Raw genomic sequence first — 11,440 nt, 5'->3', positions numbered from 1 at the left:
TATTGCTAACAAAGCACTTAGAAATTGGAAACACCTCAAACATCCTGTTGCATTACAAAGCAATACTGTTTGGCGTTATTGTTTCCTAATTTAAATATTGAATTTTCTTAAAGAAGCTACATTTATTCAATTAAATTGTTAACATACAATTAAAATGAAAGTTTAATACTCTTGAATGACAGCCAAACTGGTTTGCTATCACATCAATAACATTTGAGTGCAGCAATCAACTGGCAAATCACTTGAGGTATATCTTGTAACTAAAAGATAACAGTGAAAATGGTTCCACAACCAAAGTTTTGGACCCAGTTTTTAATAATACAAAGATAAACCATCATAATTTTAATGTTGTATTAAAATTTATATTGGTACATCAGAAATGGATGACCTTTCTAACATGCCATGACAGTGTCAATGAAGAGTGGCTAAGTACCACATTTAATGTAAATTCTAATTTGTAAAATATTAAAAACTAAACAATTCTTCCAATATAATGATCCCGACGGCTTGCAGGTGATATAGTGACGTGACCAGGGACTTTGATTACATATACATTAATTTTTAGGCAGCCCAAAGTATGCCGAAAAGAATCTTGAATTCTGCAACCCGACAATTGCAGTTTATTCAAAACATTTGAAAATACTTGCTTTAACATTGCAGTTGAATTGTCCAGTAAGTTAGTACACCAGACACCATATATATATTATACTTTATCTGGTGATAAATTCATTTCTTGTATTAATTAATTAATAGCAATAATTGATAACCTTACGATTTGTGTAGTGCAGTGTTTTTCAACCTGTGGGTCACAAAGCCATACATGGGGGGGATTTGAAGTTAAAAGAAAAAGACAAGTGTTTGTAGGTCCTACACTACAATAAAAAAACTACAATTTCAGTGAGAAGGCTGTGTGTGTTTATTTTACAGTACAATTAGTTTTTTGATCGATATTTAAATCTCAACAGAGAGAAAATTAAATACATAGTTTTTAAAATCACTGACATAGTTTTAATATGGCCGTGAGGGGGTCGCCAGAATTTTTTAACTTGTAAAGGGGTCACGTATTCAAGAAGGTTGAAAACACCGGTCTAGTGAAAAATATTGTAACTTTCTTAATTACTTTAAAGCATGATAAATTAAACATGACTTATCCTATACAATTACCACCAGTATCTTTTCTTAAGTACTTATTGTGTTACTAAACCATAAGCGTGATTTAGAAGTGTAGCAATAATTACAATGAAAATAATTACAAAGATCGAGCCAAATTCTAGCCTGATCTTTCCGGCAATCATTGGTTATTTCATTAATAATTACAATGACATCCAGATGACATTGTTAATAAGGATTCCTATATTCATAACCTGTTATGGTTAATCAACAAGATGATACAGCTTGCGGGTTGTCGACGCAAGTGAAACAACTTCCCTCCCGAAAATACTGCTCTCGGATTTTACAATCCAATCAGATGTGCTCGGTACACATTCTAAAACAAACTTAAGTATGTGTGTTTGGTAGGTTGTACGTTTGGATATTAATTTAAGCATTGGTCCAAGCAGATTGTTTGATGAAAAATTTAATTTTAACAAAGTTGACTAAATGCAATGAATTCATATCTAAGAAACTACATTTTGAGATGATTCTTCAAATTATTTGCAGAAACGAAGTTATCGTTTGTTAAAATACATTATAATATAGCAGACAACTCAAATTTTCTTTATCACAAGCCATTAAATAAAATAAAGTTCTTTACTTCAAGAAAATTTTTTTTTATTTTCGTATTGGATCCGACAAATTTGCTTATTCAAATTTGTCTTTTATTAAGAGTTTAAATTAATTTTTATTATTATCTTCAGAATACAACGTTGACAAAAAACTATAACAAGATTGCACAGCGATATTAACAAGTTGTGAAAAAAATAACTTAGCCAACAAAGTCAACATGAATTGATAATGTTAATTTAATAGATACTTGTATCAAAGAATTACTAACTATAGCTGCTTCTACATATGCCGCTAATTGAACACAGTGACGGAGGAACGTGTACGAAAAAACAAAAAGGACGTACCGCGCCGTCCGAATTCCCGGCGGAGACGCATGGAAAAAGGATACGTGTTCTAGAACGGCAAGCACACGTAGCTCTCAATATGAAATTTTTTTCTCTTAAATGGTAAAATGGCATATGTGCAACTACAATATTTTACAATACGGAAGAAATCATCGTTAACCGGACTTGAAGAGTAAGATGGCAACCTGGCCAAGGTAGAAGTAGATGAAGTGTTTTGTCTCGTGAGTGACATAGCTGCCGAAGTTTCGCCCCACTATGCAGTGCCAGGTGGGGTTGTACTTTTTGTCAAATTCCTTCTTGATGTATGCAGCAATGTCTTTTTCGATGTTGTATTTTTCCAGCGCCTGCGTGGCCGTGTCCACCGCATCCTGCTGCATCTCTTCGGACATGTCTGCATTCTTGATCACTGCCTTGCGGTCACACATCTTGGATACTCCTAATTAAATCTCGGTTGCCTGGAAACAAACAAGTTTGTCAGAAAAGTGAAGTATTTGGGGAAGTAATTTAATACCTGTACAAAAAACAAATTATAAAATTGTAATAAGGTAAAAATAAACAGGCAAAAAACATTCAATGTTATTTTTAATAGCAAATTTCCCAGTTTTTTGGCCTTTCAGGGGATATTTCCATCATTTGTCATAGAAGAAACCAATATCATACATAAAACTTCACTTCTATTAAAACCACACAATTACCAAATTAAATCAGGTTACATTACAACAAATAATTATTAAATCCAAAGTAATTTGATACTAGAGGTAGACATTAAGCACCCATCTCTTATTAAAATTTAATAATTAAACATTTATTAATTTAGAAAATTCTGGAAGAAAAATCTGCCCAGAGTGGAACTTATATCTGCAACTGCTGGTAATCATTTGGCTTCGAGATGTTTATATTTTTCTATTAAAACTTTATTTAAACCTTATCTAGTGCATTTCAGACACTTTACCATTGACTATCTATCATGATGGCTTCAATGTGACAGATTTGTCACTTATAATTTCTTAAAATATAAATTACTTTCAAATTTTTCATATGTTTAATGAGCAGATTAACAATTACAACTAGATTTTTGTTCATAATAGCAAGAACTACAAGAGAATTACTACAAGTACATGTTGTACTAATGGTGTTTATATAACTAACAATTGGAAACCAGTTCTTGTTGCTAAATCCGTACATTGGATATTTGATATAAATCAGCACTATTTATAGCTACAGAGGAAAACATTTGATATCTTTTCTATATAATGAATTCCTATATTCATCTGTTAAATGAATGTACAAGGTATTAAAGTTATTCTAACATTGTTCTACAACAGCCATTCATTGCATTTTGTGACCAGACAAATTACAACAATCATCTTGAGGCATGTGACATTTGTTTTAATTACACAAGAGTTTATATATAAATCTTCCAAAACAATGTTTTAATGCCAAGATTATACTGTATTATTGCAATAATTTCATTCAATATCCAAAATTAAATCATCATTACCCAATTAGATAATCTGGAAATCAAATATATCACAGATAATGCTTATCACAAACATTCAATTTCCTACTTATCCACAAAGCTTTGGATAATCACGCTATACCATATATAACAAAGCAGGTTGTAACGTTCTAACATGGAAAAGAAGAGTTCTGATATTCCACATACAGGACACCCTACGACTGTATGTACAGTACCATGGTTCCCAAATGCACAGATGGGACAGCCTCTGGGTTACACCAAATACAATTGTTGACAGTGTGCATAGAATTTCACAAGAGTGCAAATGCACTAAAATGCTGAGAAGTGGTTGCCACACCAAGCAAATAAAATGCAAAAGTGGATACATTATAAAACATGTAAACTTGGAACAATACAAACAAGGAGACTATGTGAAACAGGTTCATTACCATCAACGAAACTGGCCACAGACCATGCTTAAACACCAGTCCACCAAGTAGCAGCATCAAGAAGCACCAAAGCACAAGTAAATTGATAACATGGGAGTAGAGTTGATTATAAAAAAAAAATATTGCATGCTGTAAAATTAAGATTGCACTTGATTCTTGATTAAGAAATTAAAAGCTCAAGTAAAAAATTAAGAAACAAGGAGGAGAAAGAAAATCCAAGAAAGGAGAAGCCAAAAATAAGTTTACAAAATGAGAAAAGTGAAATAAAGCAAAACAAAAAGTACAAGAAATTATAAATCTATTACATCTTAGTGTTCCTTTACATCTGTCTTAATATTATGTAATAAAATAACATTTTCCTCAAATACAGGAAATGTTTTTCAATTAAATTTTCCCAAATGCACACAAAAACAGAATCAATCAAGATAAACAGGCATTATATAATATCTAGTAAGAATACAGTTCCTACAGATGGAAACAAGATAAAAAAAATAGAACTAAAACTTGCAAAAGTTCAGGTAGAACTTAAATCTTATTTGCATATTTAAGACTTAAAAACTAAAACAATAGAAAACTGTACATACATGAAGAATACACAACCAAAACATCAAAATCTAGCTCATAAAAAGACAGTACTTTAATGACAAAACAAACATTTTCTACAGTTTCCAGCTGCTAGAAAGGACTGCCACCAATCTCAAGGACTCTTTCCTTTCCACCTGGAAATTATTTTTGATATTACCTAACAAATATTATTAATTCTTCTTCTATTGCCATCATCTTATTCTATTTTTCAAACACTGGATTTTGGTATTATGGTTGTTTAATCTTAAATTAAAAACAGATTATATATATATAATTTGATATTCTTGCTGAATACTTTAAATCTCTCCTTGTTTTGACGGAATCTACATGAAAAAAATGGAAGTGAGGAAAAATCAATGCACTCATCAGGTGATTCCGCCCATTTCCTGTTAATAACAAAGGAACGAAGGATTGCTCTTTACTGTAGTTTTACTTAAATTTCTGCTAATGTTAAATCTATCAGCACGTGTACTATATAGTAAATGAATTTAAAATCGTAAAGTATTATATAACATTTAAACATCTTGACAACACGATACCAGATACATCAATGAAAACAATACATAAGTGTGACGCAGCATTAGAAATGTAACTTGTTGACTGAAATCATAAGTTGCACTTATTTAATATGAAATTAAAGCTAGAAAAATGTCTTTGTAACAAGGTTAAGCTTAAGAATCTGAAGTTTTAGAATAATTCAAAGAAAATTCAATAAAAGAATGCAAATTTTCTTGTCATATGATTCTTCATTGCTTCAATATTCAATAGCAATCTTATAATTTAAGCATAAAATGAATGAAAATATAAGCTGAAAAGCAAAATTGCTAACTAATCTACATTATGCAACATTAAACAAGGGATTTACACCGTTAAGTACATCAACACATTTGTTGCCATTTATGCAGGTAAAAATCCCGTAAACATTGCATCAAAAACATGTTTTGTAGAAATAATTTGGAAATAAACCTCGAACAAAAGCTAAGCGACTACATTGCCATTTTTTTTTTTTAAATCAATAAATGCATCACACCTTACATTTTCCCATTAGTAACAACATTACAAAGGTTCACCAACTTTTGGTACAACTTTTATACTTAAATATAAGACAAGTATTAAACGTTTAAGTAGAAAGCGGACAAACGTCGATGCATTACACATTTAGTTGCGTGAAACCACGATTAAAACAGTTACACACACCATTTAAATGATACTTAACCGTTTTTGCTAAAGTTAACACATTTACAAGATGCTGAAACGGAAATCTTCCGTAAAAGTAGGAAAACGTTAGCAAGTCCATCCGCAAACATGCGAAGTCGACGGCTTTAAAATACTAATAAAACACCAGTGGGGAATTTTAAGCAATTTAACACATATTTCTGCCTTTTTTTACATAGTTTAAGTGCACTAATGCACTTACAAATGCATAAACGTTGAATAACGTTAACATTTCCTAACGATAAAACTTATTCCCGCAGCTGCAAGCAAAACACGAAATACCTGCAGTAAACATACTGTAAATATACAGTTTTATATGTTTACGCCATTATATGATGCATTTTAAGCCAGTTAAATGAAATTTAACTGTCTTCACAAGACTCTTAACACTCATACAAGATGCCAAAACAGAAATCCCCCGTAAAAGTAGGAAAATGTTAGCAACTTGCCCGCAAATATGCAACATTGACAGCTTTAACACACATTTCGAGAGGCATTTAAGCATTTCTTCCTACCTTTTTTACCCAGCTTAGTTGCATTTATACCAGTTGACCCCCCTATAACACTGTTGATTATTCCGTTTTATATGAATTCCACGTAGTACGAGTTCACTTAGATTTTACAACTACCTGTGCCGGGCTTTGAACGGTTTACGTATTTGTAAAATCTAAGTGACTCGTACAACATGGAATTCATATAAAACGGAATAATCAACAGTGTTATAGGGGGGGTCGACTGTACTCAGAAGATGCAAGGAATACTAATATTTTCCTGCTGATAATAAAGCATAAACAATAACAAAATACTTTCACAGCTTATTAAAGAAGTTTATATGCATATATACTGTAAATTTACAGGTGTATAACGTGTTTACGTCATCAAATAACACATTGAATGACGTTTAATTATCTTGACGCGGCCCTACACCATTTTACACGGGGTTTTTTATAGGTGTACTTGACATCTGCCACATTTTCTCGTATATTTCTCGAGGAATTTATTATTCGAGCACACGTACACCTCGGTGACACGATTTACCTTCGATTTACTTAGAATTAACCCGAAATAATTGGATTTTTATGAAAAATTCCCGACTTATAACAACGCAGACGTCAGAGACGCTAATAGCAGACGATAGTGTCTGTTGGCTTCTAAGCGTTTTTGTGGTTAATTATCGAGCGACTCACCTTTAATTTCTAGATAATTGCCGTTATCTTTGCTTTGTGGTTGCCTTCTATGCCGATGGAAGCGACAAACACTCGCAGATTGTAGATAACTCGAATGCAGCAGATTCAAAATGATGTCGTCTGCTGATGCTAGGAGCGTCCACCCGTTTGATTGGGAAACCGACGTCACAGCCGTCTAATTGGTCGATATTATCAGAACCTTTCCGTTCTATTGGTTAATTCTACTAACCTCTGGCTAACGTCACGGCAATTCGTTGATCTGATTAGTCAATTGCGCTTACTTCTGGCAGACGTTCTGTCTTCCCACAATCCATTTGGCGAGTTGTCTGATGGAGGGGAAATTTCCCTGCATCGATTTCGTTTTTAATAAAGTAAGAGTAAATTTAATATATTTTTCTCTATGTTTAATAAAACTTATGTTTTAATTTCTTTACGTAAAATAAAATTTTTGTGTAAAGTTGTCGAGTTTAATTTTTTATTATAGAGTAAATTTCTGAAACACTCGTTCACGCTCGTTTATATTAACTGACTGATAAAATATAAAATATATTTTTATTAATATTTTAAATTCGATTAAATAATTTAAATTTGAGTTCGATTTGTTTGATTTTCGTATCAGTTAAGAATTTTATCCGTTTTAATTGAATTAAAATTATTTATATTGTTGCTTCCGATAGGGAAATTTCTTGTTTTTCGAATTTTAAATTTCCCTCAACAGATGGTTTCTTTCTCAAAGAATATTATTGATTTTATTTCTTAATTCCGACGTTTGAAAATATTTATTGATATAAAAATATTTGATATATTTAGAAATGTAAAAATGGGAAATGAGAAATTATATTATATATTTTTAGGGATTTTTTACATGCCAGCCGAATTTTCCCATGTATACTCTAAAATGCGAAAATAATAATATTTTACGGAAAACATTAGTAAAATCTAAAATTAATCTTCTTAAATCTATAATTAGGTTCAAAAATATTATCAGGGACAAATGAGGATATTATATATGTAATATGACGATGCACGATAGTCATGGCCATGACGTTGAGGAATAAAGATCGATATGTTTTTAAATAAAATTTACTTAGGTTAAATTTTTAATTTATGATATTATCCAACACTAATTAATAAATATATCATAGGTTTTCTGTGATTAAATAATTTTATCCGCCATTTTGTATAGTTCTTTTCAATATGGCGATCCTCCTGCTTTTGTTTTCAAAGATATCCAATTACCAAAATATGGCCAAAAGTTCTGTTTAAACCTATTTTCTGACAAAACTGTTATGTAATTTATAACAAAAATATGAAAATCGGGAAAAAGGCGTTTATGCTACCTTTGAAAATGTACTGTACAAGATGTTGCTTTATATTCTCTTTGGGTGTCTCATTGCACTAGCTGCATACAGTAGTACAATAAGTACTGAAAGTGCAAACAATAAAATCGTATACAGCAATATAGTATTTCCTCTATTCTATGGTTCCTGACGTTGCAGTTGTAAATGCGTTGTGTGTTTTATGATACAGCAAGACATGTCGGCGGCAGCATTGCTCACAGTAGTGTCACTCATGCTGAATAATATTACCTATCTAGCATGAGTGACTCATTGCGAAAACGAGCCGGTCGGATGTCCGAGTGGTGAAGATGGCAGCCTACCGCTCTGGGGGACCTGGGTTCGAATCTGGACGGGTTCGATAAATCCTCAGGAATTTTTCGGGGGATGGTCTAACTGAATATGTTATGCCTACTCCTCACCACCTGACTGCCCCATTGTAGGCCTGCCCAAACCCTTAATGGGCTTGCTAAAAGAGGCCCTCTTAGTGCCCATAGGGCGGAAAGAGTTTTTAAATTAAAGCAGGAATTTCCGGCGCGTCAGATTGGCGTGGACATAACAGCCTCATCTCGCAAACTCTTCACATCCATTACTGCATTATTTGGGAATTCATCAACACACACTATTCCTTCTACCAATTTAGATCTACAAAATAGTTTCAATGTGTCCCTACTTCTAATGAACGTGTAGCCATGCTTGTCTGTGCATATCTCAGTATCTTTTGTGGCTCAACTGGAAATTCGGAATACTATGAAATTCTTTAGAAACTCTCAATCCCGTGATAGGTCTTCAAAGCTTTTGAAGCTCACACGCGCAAAGGTACAAGAAATGACATGCACGTTTTTGACATTCACCAAATGTAAATCCGATTAATTCTATTAAATTCTCTGTAGACATTTTCTTTTCAAAGATAGCTTTCTTTACAATTTTATGTAAACTGTTGGCTGTAGCTCCCACATACAGAGGTTCTATTGATACATTTCGGCAATCAAATATTTGTCAACCAAACCGCGCCTCGGACGTTACGCCATATTGTGTTGGAAAGAATTTGTTAGCAACCCAACATTAACACTTTCATTGTTAACACTTCTTTTGTTACTCAACACTTCCATTATTGACACTTCCATCGTTACACATTTTAGAAGTCAACCACTTTCAACCCCCATATCTCTCACACTCTTATAGCTATCGAGACGCACCATAGTGCACGATGGGAGACTTGGGGCTATTACCACACACAAACACCATTGCGATGTGTAGTTTTGGCCGAAGAATGAAATATAGGAACACACACGTCCATTTATATATAGATGAACACTTATCGTATAGTAACAAATAGATTAAATTAATATTAATAATATAATAATAATGTTACTTTATAGTATTATTTGTTTTACTGTATAGTAAATGGGGTCTCATTGAATTTCAGTATGAAAAAATATCAGAGAGACGATATTGAAGCCCTTTTACAATAGAAGTGTTCAGTAACAAAGGAAGTGTTAAATGTTTTCGAATAGTCAAGGACCGTTATGTGTGAATAGTGGGGATGGCTTTTGGCGAAGTGTGTCGAACATACTTTAGTTAATTTTTCATAAGTAAAAGTATACGAATAACAGAAAAAAGTAGAAAGTGAAAAGTGAATAGTGAAGTGTGAAAAGTAAAAATATAAAAAAACAACGCCAAAACGTAAGAAAGAATTTTTGCGGTCTCGAATCATATATCAAACCCAAAAGATGGCTCAGAGAAATGAAACCACGGAAGAAAGTATATCTAACATTGAAGTACAAAGAAGTACATCTAACATTACTACGAGAAACAGAAATAATAAGACTGAAGAGCAACTTGAAAATTATAGGGAAACACATTGAATCAGAAAAAGGTTATGTAGAGGAAGAGAAATGGTCTTTTATATACCAAAAAAACTATATTACATATAAATGTACGAATAAATAAAAACTCAGCGAAGCGGGTACTTGCAGCTAGTTGTTAATTATACTTAGACCCATGTCAGAAGAATTATTAACAAAATTATTGCAATTTGATATGCGATAGAGCTGTTCGGATGCGTACAAGTACAAATTAAGAAGGAAGCCCTGTGGGGATTCCCTAATTTCGCCATTCCTGTCAACTTCTGTCATAGAGCACGACTATGAGTACTTGGCTTTCTGGCGCCGCCAGACGCAGGGTTGCCAGATCTGAAGGTTAAAAAGTAGCGTGGTTGTGCTCCAAAAGTAGCGGATTTGAACTGTTTGTAGCCCAAACAATAAAAAAGAATTATTTTGCAACTATGCACTTTTACTAATGAAATAAGTTTGTAATATATGTATATACATACACAGTGTATATCAGAATGACGTTTTAAAAATTTGGGGATTGTAGAGGATGAAATTTTGAACGTTTTGATATAAGGAACCTACAGCCGGAAATGAGATACGTATAAAGTTTCTACAGCACTTTGCACGTTCTACGAGGTCGGTATGCTGAACGAAACAGCAGAATGCAGTATTTATGACAAGTTTTATTGACAAAACAGTAGCTTACAATCAAATTGTACATCGAATCAGTGGCTGCACTACTTTAGAGTAAATGTTCAGTGTGACGACCACCAACTTCGTTACATAATGTGCAACGACGAACCATGTTTTGTCCGACTCTCTGTAAGATGCCACGCTCCCCTCTGATGGTATTAAGTGCTGTAAAGATGCGCTCCGTAAGCTTATGAACTGTTCCTACTGGTGTTGCGTACACAAGGGACTCACGTTGACTAGCTGTGTGTTTACATCACAACGCCAGTGGATGCAAGGGGTAACCTGAAGAACGACAAGCACTGAGTACACAACGTCCTGTACACAGGCTCAGTTAGACCACTGTAGTTGTGTGTTTACAGTCTTTCATCCGCAGCAATAACATGACGTCAATGGATGGAAGGGTAACTACCAAAGTGAAGGGCGGTCAAGCACTTCCTACCGCTGTAGATACTTTAGTTCAAATTTCCAACTATAGGTTCCTTATACCAAAACGTTCAAAATTTCATCCTTTACAATCCCCCAAATTTTTAAAACGTCATTCTGATACACCCTGTATATGGACATTCGGTGTATCTGCATCAATTTTCTCTAAATCAAAGCGAGTCATTCGC

At 33.3% G+C, this 11,440-nt stretch overlaps 1 protein-coding gene across 1 annotated transcript; it reads right to left on the bottom strand.

Annotated features, from left to right (window-relative positions):
- Nucleotides 1-1,820: 1,820 nt before the first annotated feature.
- LOC111636571 (dynein light chain 1, cytoplasmic) lies at nt 1,821-2,505 on the bottom strand. The gene has a single exon (XM_023381848.1). The coding sequence runs from the start codon at nt 2,492-2,494 to the stop codon at nt 2,225-2,227; it is 270 nt and encodes an 89-aa protein (XP_023237616.1). The 5' UTR covers nt 2,495-2,505; the 3' UTR covers nt 1,821-2,224.
- Between the last annotated feature and the right edge of the window lie 8,935 nt (nt 2,506-11,440).

Source organism: Centruroides sculpturatus, unplaced genomic scaffold, assembly GCF_000671375.1.
Source record: "Centruroides sculpturatus isolate CEXI.00-Female unplaced genomic scaffold, Cexi_2.0 scaffold1005, whole genome shotgun sequence".
Classification (NCBI taxonomy): domain Eukaryota; kingdom Metazoa; phylum Arthropoda; class Arachnida; order Scorpiones; family Buthidae; genus Centruroides; species Centruroides sculpturatus.
Note: the sequence above shows the minus strand (reverse complement) of the source record. Positions and strands in the feature narration are given on the sequence as shown.

Excerpts from the sequence above, each read along its gene's own strand:
- LOC111636571 (XM_023381848.1), bottom strand. The coding sequence starts at position 2,494 with ATGTGTGACCGCAAGGCAGTGATCAAGAATGCAGACATGTCCGAAGAG.